The 22,469-nt window shown below is 42.6% G+C and overlaps 1 protein-coding gene across 1 annotated transcript in view; it reads right to left on the reverse strand.

The window, feature by feature from the left end:
• Positions 1 to 775: 775 nt before the first annotated feature.
• The window catches only part of LOC148368619 (signal transducer and transcription activator 6-like), a 34,609-nt gene continuing 12,915 nt past the window's right edge, over positions 776 to 22,469 (reverse strand). Inside the window, exons 5-10 of the mRNA XM_088329715.1 lie at positions 20,909 to 21,092; positions 19,250 to 19,335; positions 18,974 to 19,122; positions 13,981 to 14,097; positions 9,800 to 9,967; positions 776 to 947 (exon numbers count right to left, since the gene is read on the reverse strand). Of these exons, the coding sequence (XP_088185841.1) occupies positions 776 to 947; positions 9,800 to 9,967; positions 13,981 to 14,097; positions 18,974 to 19,122; positions 19,250 to 19,335; positions 20,909 to 21,092 (876 nt within the window). The remainder of the gene's footprint in view (positions 948 to 9,799; positions 9,968 to 13,980; positions 14,098 to 18,973; positions 19,123 to 19,249; positions 19,336 to 20,908; positions 21,093 to 22,469) is intronic.

Consider the following 22,469-nt stretch of genomic DNA (forward strand, 5'->3'; position numbering starts at 1 on the left):
AGGGAACACTGCACCTAACACTGCGTGCTTTTTTCCTTAATTTTCGGGAAACATATTGACAAGAGACAGGCTATTTCACACAATTTATTTTCTTAAATTATTTCTCAAGTGAATTCCATCGAATTTTGCCGAATTATTATCGAATAAGTCTAATTAGTCTCGTCGAGCCTTGCCCCCATTTGCCTCTGGTCCTGTCTTGTCTATCTCCTCTCTGTGTCATGTCCTGCACAATTGTCATGGCGCCCAGCTGGCCCCGCCCCTTGACACCGACTGACCTGCATTTCCTGATTACCGTATTTTCCGCACTATAAGGCGCTCCGTGTTATAAGGGGCACCTTCAATGAATGATGTATTTTAAAACTTTTTCATACATAAGGCGCACCGGATTATAAGGCGCATAGTCAGCTTTTTAAAAAAAAAACAGATTTTAGGTGCACCTTATAGTGCGGAAAATACGGTACTCATATGGGTACGCCTTTTCGAACTGCCCTTTGGCAGATCGTTGTTTACCCCTGTTGAAAACCTGTTCATGCCTATTTGATACCTGTTTATTCTTGTTGTGCTTGCTGGACTTTGTTGCACTCCGGTGTAACATTCTGAGAGATTCCTGCAAGTTCTGCTTAATCCCGTTAAATGCCTCGTGTTGAAATTTCTTGTTAAATCAACACAAACTTCAATTAATCAACCGACTCCAATTTGTGACCTTTCCCAATCACTACTCATCCAAATAATTGCTTGCTCTTTTCTGCATAGAAAGTTCTCAGAAGCCGGCATTTCACTCACGAGTGGACGACTCTCCTCCTTCTTCCAAGTTGCTCAGCAAAGCATCTCCTCCGCCCCTTGGCTGGAACCATTGGTCTCCCGTCCCAGCAGAATGGCGCGTCGACTCCGCCTCGGCCCCCAGACAGCTGGTCACCTCCCACTGCCTGAGAGCTGCCCCACGTAATCTACTCCACAAAACTTTTGCACAAAACACAGAGAGTCCAACTGACAAAACCCAAATTCAAACTTCCATATTCCTTTACTAGTCCGTAGTTTTGCCTGCATTTGAGCCTGCTTTGTTTTGTTTTTGGTCCGTTTGTGTGTTGGACAACTTCTTTCTCAATTAAAGTGACAGATCATCTACACCAGGGGTGTCGAACTCATTTTAACTCGGGGGCCACACGATAGAACAAACATTCTGTCGGGGGCCGGACGAGTAGATTAAAGAGAAAGAAAAAAACATAAAGAAATAAGAGAAAGTCGGAAGGAAAAGGAGAGAGGGCGGGACCAAGAAAGAAAAAGGGAGAGAGGGAGAGAGCGTGAGAAACAAAAGATAAAAAGTCGTGATAGAAGGGGAAAAGAAAGGGAGAGGAAAAAAGAAATCCAAAGAGAAATAGAAAGACAGAAGGATAGAAAAAAGAAAAAGCGCAAAGGGTATGAAGAGAGAAAGAGAAAAGAGACAAAGAGCAACAAAGGAAGAGAAAAAAAGAGACATAGAGAGTGAAAGAGACAGAGACAGAGTGGGAGAAAATGGGTGGAAGAGAAAGAGAGAGAGAGAGAGAGAGAGAGAAATAAATACAAGTACAGTGTCTTTGTTCGAGGCACCTGGCTTTGGCAACATCAAGTTGACATATTTTAACCTGCAGCTTGTTTTTCTCTTGCGCTTCTCTGAGCGTTGTCTCGCGGGCCGGATTCAATCCCTTAGCGGGCCTGATCTGGCCCGCGGGCCGCCTCTTTGACAACTGTGGTCTACACAAATGAGTTCCAACTTCCTGCTTCCCGACCCGCTTCGTGACACTCTGTCCATCTTCCGAGTTCTGTCCTTTTGATACGTCGGGGCGTCGGCCAACCCCCATGGGGTGTGCTTTTTCCTCCCCCGGGGCGGGCCAGGTGCCAAGGTCGCCACCTCCTCGCCGGAAAGCTTCTCACGTGGCCTCCAACCAGTCACCACCTCCTCACCGAAAGACAAGACGCCGCCATGTCCGGAGGGCTCAAAACAAGAAAACTTATCAGCTCAAAGCAATGCCAAAAACAAGGCCAAAAAATTCCCCAGCCAAAACACTCTACACTTTGAACAGCGCCACCTTCAGCCTTTTGTGAAAAATCCCTACTGTATTCAACAAAATTGAATTTGTATTATACTAAATCTTCATCATCCATCCATCCATTATCTGCACTGGTTATCCTCAGTAGGGTCGCGGGGGTGCTGGAGCCCATCCCAGCCATCTTCAGGCAGTGGGCAGGGGACACCCTGAACCGGTTGCCAACCAATCGCAAGGCACACAAAGACAGACAAATCACTCGCTCATTCACACCTAGGGACAATTTAGACCGGCCAACTTACCTGACATGCATGTTTTTGGAATGTGTGAGGAAACCCACGCAAACACGGTAAGAACATGCAAACTTTACCAAGGAGGCTGCGGTAGCTGGACTTGAACCCTGAACATCTGCACCCAACCGCCGTGCTGCCCAATCCTTATCAGAGTAAAGGATTTATCACTGTGTAGAAAAGATAATGTATCTGATCCCGATCCGAGTACAAGAGTGCTTCCCGCGTCCAGGGAACTAACCCTAACCCTAACCCCCCTTTTGTCCCCTGCATGATATATCCCGCCACACACAAGCATTAATAAAACATCTTTGTATCTCATTCTTAGGGGGAATGTAATAGAACAGTAAAGCATGAAGCATTTGCACCTTGTATGCGCGAAGGGGAAACATTTTGTGCATGTCACGGTTGCCATGGCGCCCAATTGACCCTGCCCGTGTGGCGCCAGCTGCAAATCCTTGACAGATTGGCTTTTCCTTACCTATTTAAGCTCAGCGCTCTCACTCTTGCTTTGTCAGTCTGTTAACGAACCTCTGACGTGGGTTCTGACTTGGTCCTGTTTCCTGTTGGTGTTTCCTGTCCGATATTGTTCCCGTTTATCTAGTCCTGTTTAATATCGGTTTCCAGTTTCGTTCCCGTCTCGTTTGTCCTGTTTAATTTCGATATCAATCCTGTCTGTCCCGTCCTGTCCGGTATCAACCCCATCCGTCCGATATCTGCTTGTGCAATTGGTATCCATCTCGTCTGCCCCTGGCTTCCTGTCATTCCACGCCAAACTGCTGCCTTACGTCTTCGGCCCAACAATCGCCGAATCACTGGCGTTTGGGTTAACGTGCATGACTGCCCAATTTCCCGTAAAATAAAAGCTTGTGTGAGAAACGTCACGCATTTGGGTTCTCCTCCTGTTCCGGTTCATGACACATTGTACCTTCAAATTGAAAAGTCATATGGGTTTTTGTGACGCAGAGTTGCAACATCACCTGGAGGTCCCTGATTTGTCAAGGTATAAATTGTATCAATAGATCTATGTCCTTGGCTTCCTCCTGGTTGTAGGTGTTTGCTTCTACTCTTGTTCGGGCCTTGATACTGGCAAGTTTCGCAATGGAGCAGACCGGAGTAACTCAGGACCACCAGCTGTTAGCAATAAAGTCCATTTTCTAGTCAGGGACTTATCGACCCCCCCAAGACCAGAGCTCTCCACCACCCCCAGCGAGTAGCCTCCCCAAACCATAGTCCCACTGCAAGCTAGTATTAGTTCCAGATGTTGTATTTATTTTTCTCTGATTGAGAAAAGCAAACCTTCCATGTTGTTTGTTAAAGAGAGCAAGTCGCAGTCATAGTAACCAGTAATAATGCATTTAGGAATAGGGAGGGTTCCAAATGCACGGTCCTGGGGTCAATTGTGGCCCTTAGGATGGGAGTTTGAGGCTCCTGCCTTAATATGAAGGTTAAAGGAACAAGTATCAATGCAAGCAACAGAGACTCAAAGTGATCATAAAGCACAATATTTCTTCCACTCATCCTGGGTCCGCCAAGGTCCCCCCCTTTGGCTGCCACCCGGCTCTTGACCCCTTTGGTCCCTTCCACTGGTGGTGAGTCCATGGGAAGGGGGGACCCATGTCGTCCCTTCGGGCTGAGTCCGGCCAGACCCCATCAGCAAAGGCCTGGCCAGCGAACTCCACCTCCAGGCCTGGTTCAGAAAGGGGACCCGGGAACCAACCATCATAAAGGTCTTTGATTACCTAGCAGGGGTTGAAAACCCCTAGATAACATAGCTCCTTGTCAAGATTCGGAACAGGATCAGGACCCAAATGCGTGAAGTTTCTCACACGAGCCTTTTATTTTACGGGAAATGGGGAGTCATGCACGTTAGCCAGCAGTCTGGCGTGGAATGACAGGAAGCCAGAGATCGACGAGATCGATACCAATTGCCCGAGCAGATATCGGACAGATGGGGTCGATACCGGACAGGACGGGACAGACAGGATTGATATCGAAACAGGATATCGAAATTAAACAGGACAAACTAGACGGGAACGAAAACTGAAGAGAATAATAAACAGGACAAAAATAGACGGGAACGATAATGGACAGGAAACGCAGGCAGGAAAGCGGTCAGAACCCACGTCTTGCGGAGCAGAGGTTCGTTGACCGACTGACAAAGGGTGAGTGAGCTTAAATAGATGGGAAGCCAATCAGTCAACAAGCCGCAGCATTGCCTTTAATGATTTTGCTAGTGACCTTTGGTTTGGAGACCAAACATTTTTTTGTTCGCATACATACATGCAGACATTTACATGTTAGTATTTTTTGTTTACGCTCTCGTCTGCGAACAATGACCGAGACAATCTGTGCAAAACGAGATAGATATAACAAAATAATGAGTCTGTTTTCTCCTTACTTTTACGAAAAAAATTGTAACACAATTTGAAATTATTAACAAAAGTATAGATACTGGGAAACCATATAAGTCGATCAGAATTAGAATTGTCTTTATTGTCATTGATTGTCACGGTTGCCATGGCGCCCAATTGGACCCGCCCGAGTGGCGCCAGCTGCAGCGTATTGACGGATCGGCTTACTGTCTATTTAAGCTCAGTGCTCTCATTCTTCCTTTGTCAGTCTGTCGACGAACCTCTGCCCCGCAAGACGTGGGTTTTGACTTGGTCCTGTTTCCTGTTGGTGTTCCTTGTCCGGTATTGTTCCCGTTTATTTTTATCCTGTTTAATATCGGTTTCCAGTTTCATTCCCGTCTATTTTTGTTTTGTTTATTATTCTCTCCAGTTTTCATTCCCGTCTAGTTTGTCCTGTTTATTTTCGATATCCTGTTTCATTACCTAACCTGTCTGTCCGTCCTGTCCGATACAGACCCCATCTGTCTGATATCTACTCAGGCAATTGGTATCGATCTCGTCGGCCTCTGGCCTCCTATCATTTCACGCCAGACGGCTGCTTAACGTGCATGATGTGGGTTTCGTCTCGGTCCTGTCCCTGTTGGTATTTCCTGTGCGGTATTGTTCCCTTTTTTTTTTGTCCTGTTTAAAATTGGTTTTCAGTATGTTTCCGTCTATTTTTGTCCTGTTTGTTATGTTCGCCAGTTTTCGTTCCCGTCTAGTTTGTCCTGTTTATTTTCAATATCCTGATTCATTATCTATGCTGTCTGTCCCGTCCTGTCTGATACAGACCCCATCTGTCTGATATCTACTCGGGCAATTGGTATCGATCTCGTCGGCCTCTGGCCTCCTATCATTTCACGCCAGACGGCTGCTTAACGTGCATGACGTGGGTTTCGTCTCGGTCCTGTCCCTGTTGGTATTTCCTGTACGGTATTGTTCCTGTTTTTTTTGTCCTGTTTAAAATTGGTTTTCTGTATGTTTCCGTCTATTTTTGTCCTGTTTATTATGTTCTCCAGTTTTCGTTCCCGTCTAGTTTGTCCTGTTTATTTTCGATATCCTGTTTCATTACCTAACCTGTCTGTCCGTCCTGTCCGATACAGACCCCATCTGTCTGATATCTACTCAGGCAATTGGTATCCATCTCGTCAGCCTCTGGCTTCCTATCATTTCACGCCAGACGGCTGCTTAACGTGCATGACGTGGGTTTCGACTCGGTCCTGTCCCTGTTGGTATTTCCTGTACGGTATTGTTCCCGTTTTTTTTTGTCCTGTTTAAAATTGGTTTTCAGTATGTTTCCGTCTATTTTTGTCCTGTTTATTATGTTCTCCAGTTTTCGTTCCCGTCTAGTTTGTCCTGTTTATTTTCAATATCCTGATTCATTATCTATCCTGTCTGTCCCGTCCTGTCCGATACAGACCCCATCTGTCTGATATCTACTTGGGCAATTGGTATCGACCTCGTCGGCCTCTGGCCTCGTATCATTTCACGCCAGACGGCTGCTTAACGTGCATGACGTGGGTTCCGACTCGGTCCTGTCCCTGTTGGTATTTCCTGTACGGTATTGTTCCCGTTTTTTTTTGTCCTGTTTAAAATTGGTTTTCAGTATGTTTCCGTCTATTTTTGTCCTGTTTATTATGTTCTCCAGTTTTCGTTCCCGTCTAGTTTGTCCTGTTTATTTTCAATATCCTGATTCATTATCTATCCTGTCTGTCCCGTCCTGTCCGATACAGACCCCATCTGTCTGATATCTACTTGGGCAATTGGTATCGACCTCGTCGGCCTCTGGCCTCGTATCATTTCACGCCAGACGGCTGCTTAACGTGCATGACGTGGGTTCCGACTCGGTCCTGTCCCTGTTGGTATTTCCTGTACGGTATTGTTCCCGTTTTTTTTTGTCCTGTTTAAAATTGGTTTTCAGTATGTTTCCGTCTATTTTTGTCCTGTTTATTATGTTCTCCAGTTTTCGTTCCCATCTAGTTTGTCCTGTTTATTTTCAATATCCTGATTCATTATCTATCCTGTCTGTCCCGTCCTGTCCGATACAGACCCCATCTGTCTGATATCTACTCGGGCAATTGGTATCAATCTCGTCAGCCTCTGGCTTCCTATCATTTCACGCCAGACGGCTGCTTAACGTGCAGGACGTGGGTTTCGACTCGGTCCTGTCCCTGTTGGTATTTCCTGTACGGTATTGTTCCTGTTTTTTTTGTCCTGTTTAAAATTGGTTTTCAGTATGTTTCCGTCTATTTTTGTCCTGTTTATTATGTTCTCCAGTTTTCGTTCCCGTCTAGTTTGTCCTGTTTATTTTCAATATCCTGATTCATTATCTATCCTGTCTGTCCCGTCCTGTCTGATATCGACCCCATCTGTCCGGTATCAACTCGGGCAATTGGAATCAATCTCGTCGGTCTCTGGCTTCCTGTCTTTCCACGCCAGACTGGCTCCCTAACGTGCATGACTCCCCATTTCCCGTAAAATAAATGGCTTGGGTGAGAACGTCACGCGATTGTGTCCTGATCCTGTTCTGGTTCTTGACAGTTTCATGCCAATATTGTTTTTTTTTTATATTGTATGTAAATCAAAAAATGCTTAAAATAAAACAAGTAAAATACTTTTATAAAAACTGACTCAAGGTATCCTCTGCTGGACTAAAGTGGTACTACCGGGTTCCTACAGCTTTGACAGGCGAGTCAAATTCAAGAATTTTGAAGACCTTTTCAGTGCCTTTTGAAATCTAATTTAAGGCCAACTCGACAAAAGAACAAAACACAATTGAAGCAGACAAAATAAAAGAACACCACGTGAATAAGAGGACATGTTAAACAAAAGATTTTGTCAAACCATTTTTCCAGTTGATAACTTTATATCTGAAAAAACAGCACTTTTCCACGTTTAAGACATTGAAAACAATAAATTAAAAGAATGTTTACAGTATCTGTGGGGGAAAATTATACTCTGAATGTACCTTTGTATGATTTTATCCTCAAAAGTACCTAAACCAAGCCAAAAATTATATCCAGGGGCTGTTTGTGTTCTTGTAAAAATTGGATCCTCTAGGGGCCCGATAACTATGAATCAAGATGGCCTTCACTTTAGTGCCGGGAAGTCTGCCCAAAAGCTTGCCTCCCTTTTCTACTTCCGTGACTTCAGAGTGACGCATTGTACCTTTCGTGGTACAAAGTTTCACTTTTCTTATTGCTAATTTATTATGCTTGCACGCCATCTAGCGACCAGCATCCTTTGCTTCATTCTAACATGTGATTTCTGTCTAATCCAATCAGATTTGCTTCATGTATTCATGTGACCTTGTTTAAGCCAATCAGAGTGTTGTTTTAGGCCTGTGTTTTCAAATAATGAGTCTCTAGTCGTCTTGAGCCGATCTTGGAAGCATATCTAGGGGAAAGCTTATTTGGGACGCGCCTCTGACTCAAAGTGTGTTATTTTCTTCATCTTAATAGAATCTAAAGTTTTGACCTTGACATTTCCATGAATCCTCAGTCAAAGCTGGCAGATAACTACTAATTCCATAAAACTCTTCTGCTACATTCATGTAGCATTTTTATCATGATGCATGAAAAATGACTTTTTTGCTAAATCTTTTTCATTCAAACAAATATAAATCGTATGTGTTCAAATTAATAAGACTCTTGAAAATTGAATGTAAGACATTTTAATGCCAATTAAGGCCATATATATATATACTGGTATATATATATATATATAATAATGAATTCAATGCCTTTTAAGACCTTTCAAAGATCCGCGGGAACCCCGTACTACAACCCCACAACAAGATCCAATGCTCTTATTTGCATTGATTTAACGTACAGTGGAACCTGGGTTTTCGAACGCCTCTCAGCTCGAACAAACCGGGGTTCGACCAAAAAATTCGAGAAATTCTTGCTTCGCTGTTCGGTCAAAAATTCGGAGTTCGAACGCCGGTAATGCCTGAGTGCGTACGCTAGGATGCGATGCTGAGCGGCGTACGGGTGTAGATGGTGTAGATGGCCCCCACCCCACTGTTATCACGTGCGCACTTCCCTTTTTTTTGCTTTCGCTTTTAATATCGGTGAACGGAGTGTTTTAGCCCCTAACTATGCCTCAGAAGAAGGTCGGTGCAAGCAGGACAGGTGAAAAAGGAAAAGTTGTTCGTACAACTATTGCCTTTAAGAAATACATAATAGCTAAATATGAAAGAGCCTTCCGCTGGTACAAAATGCTGCAGCAAGGCTCTTACCTAAGACAAGAAAGTTTGACCACAGTACCCCGATTTTAGCTAACCTGCATTGGCTCCCTGTCAGCTTAAGATGTGATTTTAAGGTTCTGTTGGTATTATACCAAATCATGCATGGACTTGCTCCCTCATATCTTTCAGATTTAATTTCCCCCAATGTTCCGGTCCGGAGCCTTCGCTCTGAAAATGCTGGTTTACTCGTGATCCCAAGAGCCAAGAAGAAATCCGCAGGTTCGAGAGTGTTGTTCTCCATTCGGGCCCCTGTGCTGTGGGATGCTCTTCCCCCTGAGATTTGATCTGCAACCTCAGTGGAAAAATCTAAGCTTAAAACACATTTCTACTCTGTAGCATATGAATAACCTATATTTTATGTTGACAATGTCTGTGTATTATTTGCCCTCATGTAGGTTTTAGATCAGGGGATGTGTCATAATAGTCTGGTTTGCAATAGTCTTTGATCTGCAGCTCTTTGAGACTCTTTGTGATTAAGGGCTATACAAATAAACATGACTTGGCTTGACTTGACTATTGTAAGGTTAGAGTGCCCTTTAGTGGCCAGCAGTGTATATCACACCATGTAACCAAAGAAATCGTCCATTCAGAATACTCTTAGGTGCAAGGGGTTTATTCTATCCTCCAATCAGAATCCATGAATCGGTAGAAGAAACGCGCTCATGCTTCAGTCCGTGGGATCATTGCATAACAATCTAAGAATACGTTTGCCTTGTCCGTTTTGCGGACTTTTCTTTAATAAATAAGTTTGTTTGTAACTCAAAGAGTCTCTTATTTCATCCTGATATCGTTTTGAACCTAACACATACTTTGATGTATGTGAAGACATTGTGAGCTACTCACCTGGATGTGATGTTTAGGCTTCTGGCCTGGAGTTCATTGATGATTTGTGCCTTTAGCACCACCGGTTTCCCAGGTGCTATTTTCTCACCGAGCAGGTAGCGCACAGTTGTGGAGAACTTGGACTGTGTCTTTATAACCTGAGGTGGCTGCTTGTCCACCACGAGCGAGCTTGAGGGACACAATACATACAAGTCAAATACAGACATGTTTGTTTGACACACGCAGGTTCACTAAATACAAGAACAAAACCGTGAAAATATAAATCAGTGTCTGAAACAATGTCTGCCCGGACGCCCGGGGCGTACAACTTACAAAACGTCTTCGCCCGGGTGGCCGACAACTTTTTCAATTAAAAAAAAAAAAAAAAGCATTTCAAATCAAACGTTTGCTTCTTTCCGATTTAGAAATCTTCAGTAGGTTTGGAAATTTCAGAGTTTCGGTTCGTTTGGCAATTTGCATACTCGCCAGCGAATCACAAGAAAAATGAATGGTTAGGAATCAAGCCGAAATCTCAGCCCCAGAAGAAAGATTCAAAAGAAGCTAACAACATTTATAATATTTTGTATGTTTAAGGCTTGTATAAGTGACCTGTATAAAATAATATGCGCTATAAAGATAAATAAAGTTGAGTTTAACTTACTTTTAGAAGATGAGCTTAACGAGTTAGGCGACTTCCTCCTCGGTGGTAGAAAGTGGCCGAAAAAAAGCGTTCCGACCATTTTCTCAACCGCATCAAGCTTTCTTATTACCAGTGTCTAAAATAACGTCTGCCCGGACGCCCGGAGCGTGCATCTTTTACGTCGGGCGCACAACTTACAAAACGTCTCCTCCCGGGTGGCCGACAACTTATTAAATTTAGAAAAAAAAAAGCATTTCAATTCAAACGTTTGCTTCTTTCCGATTTAGAAATCTTCGGTCGGTTTGGAAATTTCAGAGTTTCGGTTCGTTTGGCAATTTGCATACTCGGCAGCCAATCAGAAGCCTGCATCGAATAACTTTGTGCTTCCCGAGCGTTATAAGGTCATGCATTTGCATATAGACGCACAGAGAACACAAGAAAAATGAATGGTTAGGAATCAAGCTGAAACCTCAGCCCCAGAAGAAAGATTCAAAAGCAGCGAACACAATTCATGACGCTACAAAACGTAAACGTACATTAAAAGCATCGTGGAAAGAGGAGTTCACGTGGCTTGTAGCAGACGATGCAACGCAAACATTGCATGAATGAAGATGAGTAAATACAGGTACATACTGATGGCAGATAGAAAACAGCGATGTCATATACATGCAATGAATGTTATAAGTAGATTTATAATAAACTGAATTTTAAAGTGTTGTTCTGTTATCTATTCTGATTATCAATCCTTAATACTTTGCTACAATGTTTTTTTTTTTTTGCCATTAATCGTCTTATTGTGTTTCAAGTTGTGAAAAATGGGGCAGGAAACTTTATGGCCGGGCAGGCAACCTTTCACAGTTGTCTGCCATGGTGTCCGGTAACTTTTTGTCATGAGTTACAGACACTGATAATAATTTTAAAAAGTCAGCAAGAGAGAAGCTCGACCCGATCCAAAAGGAATGATTGACATTTTAGACCTGACCGGCCTAAAATTCAGAAGAAGTCAAGCTTGGGCCTGGGGATTAAGATCTTACCTCTCGGCTGAAAGTGGCGGACAAAACTATTTCTCTCTTGCAAAAGGCTTGCCCAGTTTGGAGTTGTCCAACCTTTCGCTATTACAGGCGCAGTCTCCGTAGCTGGTTCTATTTCTGTATTTAAAACATACATTGGGCGGATGCAAGTGTCCTCTGCTGCGGCCGTGGTACAACAACACAACAACAACTTTGCAACAATGTTTTTTTTTTTTTTTTTTTGCGATGAGTCGTCTTATTGTGTTTCAAGTTGTGAAAAATGGGGCGGGCAACTTTATGGCTGGGCAAGCAACTCTTTAGAGTTCTCTGCCCTGATTTCCGGAAACTTTTTGTCATGAGTTTCAGACACTGTATAAACTACTGCGCGAAACTGTGAAAATGTATACCTTATGACTTATTATTATTATTAAATGTTATTGCACTTCTTTTCATTGCACCATTGTCACGATGCACTATTCTTTCTCATCCATGAATATTGCACCACTTGATTTGAATTAAATTGTTTGTATTGTCATTGATAACTGTTGTGAAACAGTATATGCAATGAGATTAGACATGGCACTCCAGGGTGACACATGTAATATAGAAAGAAAAATAAGGATAAATAGGCAAAAAAAATAATTACAATTGCTTAGGAAACTGGCCTTAGTTATAAAAATAATAATGCAATGAAAAAGAATAGTGCATTGTAAAAATTGCGCAATGAAAATAGGTGTAATCACATTTAGCAGCAACAATTAAACAATCCCAAATAAGTCACAGGGTACATATTTTCACCGTTTCATTTAGCAACAAAAAAATAAAATAAAACAAAAAAATAAATAAGTCACAAGATATATTTTTACCTTTTCAGTTTCAACGCACTGTATTGTTAATATTTTTTTCTGCTGTAAAAAAACAGGATCAGGACCCAAATGCGTGACGTTTCTAACACAAGCTTTTTATTGGGAGGTCGGTGGTTCGCGCCCCGGCCGAGTCATTCCTAAGACTTAAAAAGTGGTCAGCGGCGCCCTCTGTTGGCTGCGGCTGCATCGGCTCGCTACAACGGGTCAGGTGCAATCGACATTTCGTTCTGTGTACATTGTTACACAGAATGACAATACAAGGAAATTATTATTATTATTATTATTATTTTATGGGGAATGGGGAGTCATACACGTTAGGCAGCAGTCTGGCGTGGAATGATAGGAAGCCAGAGGCCGACGAGATCGATACCACTTGCTTGAGCAAATGTCGACAGATGGGGTCGATACCGGACAGGACGGGACAGACAGGATTGATATCAAAACAAGATATCAAAAACAAACAGGACAAACTAGACGGGAACGAAACTGGAAACCTATATTATACAACGGGAAAGACAGGATTGATATCAAAACAGGGTATCAAAATTAAACAGGACAAGCTAGACGGGAACGTAACTGGAAACCGATATCAAACAGGACAAAATAAATGGGAACCATACCGGACAGAAAATACTAACAGGAAACAAGACCAACGCCTTGCGGGGCAGAGGTTCGTTGACGGACTGACAAAGGATGAGTGAGAGCACTGAGCTTAAATAGATCAATCTGTCAACAAGCTGCAGCTGGCGCCACACGGGCGGGACCAATTGGGCGCTGTGGCAACCATGACATCTGCCATTTATCCTGATAGTCTTTTCATCTTTTTTTTTTTTGATCTTTGAAAATCTTTCCAACATGTTTACATTGTAGAGCACTAGTGTCAAACATGCGGCCCACCAAGGGTTTTTATCCGGGCCGCAAGATTACACTGAGAGAAGTGCAAGAGAAAAATGAGCTGCGTTTTTTTTTTTAAAAAAGCCACCAAAGCCAGGCACCAGTGGCAAAGCAACTGTGGTAGTATTTCTTTCTATCTCTCTTTTTTATCTCCCTCTATTTCCCTAGTTTTCTCTCTTCATCTAGATCACTCTTTTTAATGCCCTTGCTTTCCCTTTTTCTCTTTTTCCATTTATTTCTTACTCTGTGTCTCTTTCTCTCCCTTTTTTATTTCTCTCTCTTTCGCTATTTCTTTCTATTTTCTTTTACTCTTTCGCCCTCTCATTCTCATGCTCACTCTTTTTTTCTCTCTGTCTTTTTCCATCTTTTTTCTTTTGATCCTTCTCTCTCACTTCTTCGTTATTTCTTTCTTTCTCTCTTTTTTCTCTATCACTTACCTTTTTTTCCTCCCTTTCTCTCTCTATTGTGCTCTCTCTTATTCACTCTCTCCCTTTTTCTGTCACTCTTACCTTCTCTCTTTCCCTCTCTTTCTCTTACTCGGTCTCCCTTGTCCTCTCTTTCCCATTCTCTCTTTCATTGAAACTTACAAGTCCCCGTGAGATTTTTTTCCCCAGCATGTGTCCCCCAAAAAGAATATGTTTGACACCCCTGCTCTAGTGCCGTGTCCAATCCTGCCGCATATACAATCCTTCACAACGTTGATATCAATGACAATCAAGACAATTCAATTTTTCTAGTGGATCATACCATTTTTTCCTCCTTCATTTTGGTGGGGTTTGCCTTCGTGTTTACCTTTGAACCAGAAGCTGGAGAAGGTGCCTAAGCCTTTCATGCAACTCTGGGATTGGTTCCACGATCAGCATCAATTCCTGTCTCAGCTTCCCATTCACCCCGAGGAGCTGCTCACACCTAACACATGAGGACATGAGAAACATGAATATTTGAAGTACCGTATTCTCCGCACTATAAGGCGCACCGTGTTATAAGGCGCACCCTCAATGAATGATATATTTTTAAACTTTTTCCATACATAAGGCGCACCGCATTATAGGGCGCTATGAGTGCATGCTGGTTTAAGATCAGGTAATTGTGCAATTTTGTAATTGTAATCCTGGGCAGTCCTTCGAGACATTTTTTGATTAAGGGCGTCATGAATAAATGTGACTTAACTTGACTTGGCTACAGTAGAGGATGTAGTTACGTTATGCAACCATTGGATGGTGCCGCGCTAAAGGGAATGTCAACAAAACAGTCAGATAGGTCAGTCAAACTTTATTAATAGATAACAAACAAGCTTTCCACAATCTTCATTCACTCCCAAAATGAATAAACAGCCGTTTTATTATTTTCTCTGAGGTAAAGCATTTTCGTGACACATATTTGAACAACAGCAAGGCATAACATTTTACTTTTCCTCCATTTAGTCAACACGCAAAAAAACGTCTGATACTGTTATGGTAAATGAAACGTTAGTGCAATCGCAATATAGTGACACTCGTAATGTGCAAAAACAACAAGTGCAAAACAATAACAGTAAAGCAATAACATAATAACTGTAAAATGTAAAACGTAAACACACAAAAGAAAAACATAAAGCTCACTCTATCAGCTCCTCATCTACGAATCCCTCGAATTCTTCTGCAGTGTTCGAATTGCTGCTGCTCTATTCCCGTGTTCTACTGCGTGACTGATCGCCTTGAGTTTAAACTCTGCGTTGTAAGCGTGTCTCTTAATAGGAGCCATTTCAGGGTCTTTATACAAAGGCACAAATAAAAGAGAATCGTTGTTTCCCAGTATGCACAGCGCACTTCTTCTACGCGAAAAATGGAGTCGGTGGCTGCTTCTCTTAGTTGCGAGACCTTGCAATTCAATATTGATCCATATATAAGGCGCACCGCATTATAAGGCGCATAGTCAGCTTTTAAAAAAAAAATCAGATTTTATGTGCGCCTTATAGTGCGGAAAATACGGTAATAACGGGATTATAAGACCCATATCTGTAACCTGCTTTAACCGGAGTTTACACTAAAATTTGAATCAATGAGTTAAAGTAATGGTAAATGACCTGCATTTATATTGTGCTCGTTGAGTCGCTGAAGACCTCCCAAAGCTCTTTACAATGTATTCCACACTTACCCATTCACACACACTCCCACACAGATTACACATTTACATTTCTAGCTTCTTGAGTGTTTTTCAGGGGCTCTGTGTAGGTTCAATCTAAATTGGTTCAAAGTTGTAATTGTAAATAGTTAAAATTTCCTTTTTTATATCTCATTTACAGCACTTAATAATAAGTTAATTATGTGTTGAGTTTTTTTTTCAGGGATTCTGTGTGGATCAACTTTAAAGTTGCTTAGTATGAAAAACTTAAATGTTTCAATGATTTCAAAGTGCTGCTGCTGGACCCTAGTGTTTCCTTTGACACTGTGGACCATAATATCTTATGAGACCGGTTGGGAAAATGGATTGGTCTCTCAGGAACCGGCCTCTTATGGTTCAGATCCTACCGCTCAGATAGGACGCACTGTGTTAAATATGATGAAATGACAACTGCGCCCTTTAGTGTTATTTGTGGCGTTCCGCAGGGTTCAATACTTAGCCCCCTTCTTTTCAGCATTTACATGCTTCCATGAGGTGAATTTTTCGCAAGTATAATATCAGTTTCCATTGCTACGCAGATGACACTCAACTAAATATTCCGATGGAGGAATCTGCCATGCTAAACTATAGAAATTTGGAGGCCTGCCTCACTGAGATAAAAGAATGGATGTCACTCAACTTCTTGCTCCTTTACTCTGAAAAGTCAGAAATGTCAGTTTTTGGGCCATCTAAATGCCGTGAGTAATATCGCCCAGAGTGACTCAGTCGAAAACTTAAGTGTCATATTTGACCCCGATCTGTCCTTTCAAACACACGTTAAGAATATTACTAGAACAGCTTTCTTCCATCTTCGCAACGTTGCTAAAATTCGCCCTATGCTGTCTCAGTCGGATTCATGTGTTTGTTACGCTCCGTCTCGATTACTGTAATGCACTACTCTCCGGTCTCCCGAAGACCAGAATCAAGAGTCTTCAGCTGGTACAAAATGCTGCATCGAGGCTTTTAACTAAGACAAGGAAGTTTGATCACATTACCCCGATTTTAGCCAACCTGCATTGGCTCTCTGTTAGCTTAAGATGTGATTTTACGGTTCTGTTGGTATTATACAAAATCAAGCATGGACTTGCCGTCATGTCCTGTACGGTTGTCATGGCGCCCAGCTGACCCCGCCCCTTGACACCCTGGCTGAGACGCATTGGACTGATTGCTCTGAGTACTTAAGCACGCTCTTGTACTGTGCGTTGCTGGAACGTTTGTTAAACCTGGTTAAACTCCGTGAGACTTCTGTTAAAACCTGTTGAATGCCTAGTTCTGTGAATCTCCCCGTATTTGATCCTGTTTTGTTTTTGGTCTGATCTGTTTGTTTGTTTTTGACAACTAGTATTTTGTTTGGATTTCTAATCCACTCCGCCACCATCGCCGGATCGAGTGTGCGCACCCTCCTCATCCTTCCCCCAATAAATTGTGAGAACGTCTACGTGAATGGGTCCTTTTTTCCCGTTTCCCGCTCCACTTCGTGACACTTGCTCCCTCATATCTTTCAGATTTAATCCCCCTCTATGTTCCGGTCCGGAACCTTGGCTCTGAAAATGCTGGTCTAGTGATCCCAAGAACCAAGAAGAGATCCGCAGGTTCGAGAGCGTTCTGGGCCCGGTGTGGAATGCTCTTCCCCCTGAGATTCGAACTGCAACCTCAGTGGAACTGTTTAAATCTAGGCTTAAAACGCACTTCTATAGTTTATGAATGGCCTATCTTTCCTGTTGATGATATCTGTTTATTATTTGTTATTACAACATCCATCGCAGCCTGGTCATTCTGGAAGGGGGATGACCTCATGTGCGGTCCCTTCTCAAGGTTTCTTCATTTTTCTCATGATGAGTTTTTCCTTGCCCTCATGTAGGTTTTAGATCAGGGGATTGTGTAATTCGCAATAATCTGTGGTCTGTGCAGCCCTCCGAGACTCCTTGTGATTAAGGGCTATACAAATAAACATGACTTGACATGACGAATGAACAAATAAAGGCTATTCCAATACTCTAAAATAATACATTTTAAGAATGAATTATGAATTTATTTTGTGCTAAATGTTATGTTATCATTGGTAACATATAGATTAAAGCAACAACAGAAATACAAGGATCAATTTGGGGGCTTAAAGATATGTCTCTTTTCAGTGACCTTAGCCAAAATAGCTAGTGCAGAACCCTCCCACTTTCAAGACACCACATCAGATTCAGATTCAGATCTACTTTATTGTCATTCTAGTACACGTGTATACAGAACGAAATGTCGATACATCTGACCCGCACAGTTTCTTTGAATGTGCAGATATAAATAAAATGTTATATTAAGTTGGAGTATTGAGTACTAATAATATACTAAATAATTATGGCTATGTATAGTATTTTACAGTAGTGCAAAGAGTGCAAGAGGAGCAGCTAACCAGATGTGCAAAATGGGCAGTCAGGTAAACAAGTCAGGTAAACAGTAACAGTAACAGTAACACATCCCCCAAACATGAATGGAAATCAAGAGGAGGATACTTTCTAAGAAAAAATTAATTATCACGGACAAATTCACATCTGAAATGTCTTAATAGCTGTTGAACAATGTTAGGTGCTTTTATCTCATAAACAATGTTCCCTCTAATCTGCGCGCGTGCGCAATCGCCCGCACATTCTCAGCGCACAAGAAAATCTAGCCAGCGCCGAAAAATGAGGGCTCAAAATTGCTAATTAAGAAGCGAATTAAGTCAAAGTTACAGTGCATGAAGGTAAAAATACACGGGTTCCCCTGACGTTGTGTTCTAAATGCGGTATTTTGAAGTCAAGGTCTAAGTAGAACGTAGTTGAGTAAAGTCAGTTTTTCGAGAACCGGCTGCTTCGGCTCGGCTCACTAAAAGGAACCGGCTCTTTCGGGTCCTAAACGGCTCTTCGGGTTGTTTTTGCTTCTTTGATCCCAACATGACCAAATACTATGTAACACTATGCACAAAATGACTTAAAAGAAGGGGGGAATAGAACAAAAAAGAAAAATATACCAAAATGAAAAAGTAGTGAAAAGCTGAGAAAAAAAGAAACAAAAGGAAGAGAAAAAAAGAAAAAAGTAACAGCTAGGAAAAAATAAACACAATGAGATTTTTTTTAAAGGAATTTAAAAAAAAGTAGAAAAAAACACGGAAAAAGAAGAAAAAGTTTGTGTTGCATTCAAATAGTTTCCCATTATATCAAGTGAATCTTGTTGCCAACATTGTACTTCCACAAAAAAAATGTGATTAAGTACAGTTCTGTATCTTGCAACCGACTAAATAAGGCCCAAAAATGTTAGTATTATGCGACAAAATATATCAGGAAGAAAAAAAAATGGATATCTTGTGAAAGACGTTTGTAGGCCGTACAACCTTTGCAATCGTACACGAGTCAATTCATTCAAAAGAGAAAAATCATTTTGCATTGCCGGAAACTCGGCAAAATGTAACTGGATGTCAAGTTTTGGCCATGTTTGATAATGATTTAGTCGCCACACTTGGGATTGCTGTTGCTCACTGTTGTTTCAAGCGTTGCTCACCGACTTTGTGTCAACGCTCAGACCCGTGGAAAATGACAGGGAACATTGCTCATAAACCAACATACAAAATGTCATACTACTGATTGTGTTCTCAGCAGTAAGAGAGATATCTTACCACATCTGCAGGACATTGAGGTTATCATCGAAAGGATGTCCAATGGTCGCCTTGTACTGTTCCCACCGCCAGGCCTTTAGTTTGTTGAGAAGTTGGGTCTGACACCGGTCCAAGTAATCCACGCACTCACTGAGCAACTGAAAACGTTTCTGCAACAATTCGTCACATTATAATGACGCATCTATTTTCCGTGTTTACGCGCAAGATAAACAAACACGGACAAACTCTCGAGCGCATTAGAAAACCGGTACAGGATTGGGGGGGAATGCCGCTCACCGTTGCCATGGTGTTAACGTTAAACTCGAGCTGCTGGATGTGTTTTTGCAACCTGTTGATTTCTGAGATTGTGGGATCCATGGTACCTACGACACCAGAAACAATATAGTTCATCTCATGAAGAAAAATAGATTAATGTCATTTAAAGGGACGTATCAATGGCAACAAAGTGGGGAACAAATTGAAAGCCGGTACGTATTTTAAATTAGTCTGTGTTTTTTTAGGGTGTAGGGACTTGTCGACTGAGAGAGAGAGTGAGAGACCGAGAGACAGAGACAGAGGCTGAGACAGAGATGGAGACAGGGAGGGAACAAACTCAAACCCAGTACGTATTTTAAATTAGTCGATGTTCTTTAGGGCGTAGGGACTTGCCGACTGAGAGAGAGAGAGAGAGAGAGAGAGAGAGAGAGAGACAGAGACAGAGACAGAGAGAGAGACAGAGGCTGAAACAGAGATGGATACAGGAAGGGAATACATTAAAACCCAGTAACGTATGAGGGACTTGCCGAGAGAGAGAGAGAGAGAGAGAGAGAGAGAGAGAGAGAGAGAGAGAGAGAGAGAGAGAGAAAAAGAGAGCGAGAGAGAGACAGAGAGACCGAGAGGGACAGAGACATTGAGAGTGATGGAGAGACAGCAAGAGAGAGACAAAGAGGGAACAGATTGAAACCCAGTACGTATTTTAAATTAGTCAATGTTCTTTAGGGCGTAGGGACTTGCCGACTGAGAGAGAGAGAGAGAGAGAGACAGAGAGCGAGAGAGACAGAGGCTGAGACAGAGATGGAGACAGGGAGGGAATACATTGAAACCCAGTAACGTATGAGGGACTTGCCGAGAGAGAGAGAGAGAGAGAGAGAGAGAGAGAGAGAGAGAGAGAGAGAGAAAAAGAGAGCGAGAGAGAGACCCTGAACTGGTTGCCAGACAGTCGCAGGGCACAAAGAAACAGACAACACACTTGATCACTCACACCTAGGGACAATTTGAACTGGCCAATTAACCTTTCATGCATGTTCTTTGGGAATGCGGTAGGAAACCGGAGTGCTCGGAGGAAACCCGTGCAGGCATAGGGAGAACATGAAAACTCCACATGGGGAGGTTGCAGTATCTGTACTTGAACCCTGAACCACTGTACCGTGGGACTGTGCGCTAACCACCAATCCGCCGTGCCGCCCATCTCTGTATATATCTCATCTCATCTCATTAGCAGTAACGCTTATCCTCCTTAGGGTTGCGGGGGGGCTGGAGCCAATCCCAGCTATCTTCGGGCAGTGGGCAGGGGGACACCCTGAACTGGTTGCCAGCCAGTCGCAGGGCACACAGAGACAGACAACACACTTGATCACTCACACCTAGGGACAATTTGAACTGGCCAATTAACCTTTCATGCATGTTCTTTGGGAATGCGGTAGGAAACCCGCGCAGGCATAGGGAGAACATGCAAACTCCACACGGGGAGGTTGCGGTAGCTGTACTTGAACCCTGAACCTCTGCACCGTGGGACTGTGCGCTAACCACCCTGCCGCCGTGCTGCCCATCTCTGTGTATATATATATGCGTATATATTTTTTTAGCTTAGCCCAGCAGAGGATTGATGAAAGCCTTGAAAAAAAAAAGACTCAAGTGAAAAATGTTAAAAACATTTTTTAGGGTCCGGTACTATACCTTGCAAAGACTCATAGTTCTGCCTTTCCCAGTTGAGTTCTTCTTGCACCTGGTGTATGTTCTGTCTCAAGTCCTGGACTTCTAGCACTTTGAGGACTAGGTGATCCACCTCAAGCATGCTGGGAAATTCCACTTCCCTAGAGACGCATGGTTGATGCTGTGGAGCGTTGTTTACCTGTGGCATCTGGTCACATGACACAATCCACACAGATCTACGGTCACTTTCAGATAACTTGGTAAGGTATTCATTCATGTATTTATTTCAGGCAATTACCGTAAATCCCGGACTATAAGCCGCTACTTTTTCCCCAAACTTTCAACCCTGCGGCTTAGTCAGTGATGCGGCCAATTTATGTAATTTAGACCGGTGGAATATATGCGCCGAGGAAGACTGCAACTTCTTGGCTCGACTAGAGCGAGAAATCTTTCACTAAAACTGGCCGCATGCAAAAGCCAACCTTTTCGCAAGTCTGCCAGTGGATCCTGACAGCGTGGGGCAGCATCAAAAAATCCACCATCACCAACGGGTTCCGAAAAGCCGGTCTGCTTCGTGACGGAGAGGAGGGCACAGAATCAGGAGTGGATGGGAGCGTGGGACGACGTCTATATGACAAAGTTTCTTTCCGACACTGAGGAAGACGACTTTGACGGCTTCAGTTCTAAGGAGGAAGATGAGGACGGTTTACCGTGATTTTTACAAGTAGGGTATGTTTTTTTAACAGACCCGTTTACTGTGTTGCGAGCGTGTTGCTACCATTAACTGCCCGGATGAAAGTTATATTAATATTATTGTTAAAGCTTTGAAAACTCTCTCGGTGTACCGTCTTTCTTTGTAAATATGTGTAACCATGTATAATATGTATTTGCAACTGTATATTTTTGTAATGTATTTATTTGTATTTATTTTGGACACTTATCCTGATATGTTTTGGACGGGCAAATTAAAAAGAAGGGGCGTAACAAACGCGGGCTGACGGGAAGTGGGGACCGGTAAAGGTGAGTGTTTGTGGACGTGGCAGACAATAGTGGATATATATTCTTCCCACCCTTACCTTTGGAAATATACACTTTTTTCTTTGGATTACTTTCAACGGGACCCGGACTCTGCCGGTCTGCATCGAACCTTAACTACCGGTATCATTTTCCGTTCATTTTGCCGGCTGTGATTTTTGGACTGTGTAATTTAATGAAGGATATTCAGTTACAATCGCGGGACTGGGTTAATTTTGAGTGTTACATTGTTTTAATGTGGGCGCATGCGGCTTATATACAGGTGCGGCTTGTGTAAGTACAAAATCGGTTTTTGTCTTAAAATGTGGTGGGTGCGGCTTATAATCAGGTGCGCTCTATAGTCCGGAATTTACGGTACATTCTTTGTGACACATTGGAATATAACTTAAACCGTGACATAATGCTTAAAAGGCAGTAGAACGAAGAAAACTTTACACCACGTACAGATGCACAAAAACCTTTACACGTTGTTAGAATTCTAGGTATTCTAAATTCTCCATAGCCTCTCAAAGGATGAGCACTTTCTTGGATCTCAAAACATTTTCTGTAC

The sequence above is a fragment of the Urocampus carinirostris genome, chromosome 3 (assembly GCF_059441175.1).
Source record: "Urocampus carinirostris isolate Australia breed hairy pipefish chromosome 3, RoL_Ucar_1.0, whole genome shotgun sequence".
In the NCBI taxonomy this organism is placed as follows: Eukaryota; Metazoa; Chordata; class Actinopteri; order Syngnathiformes; family Syngnathidae; genus Urocampus; species Urocampus carinirostris.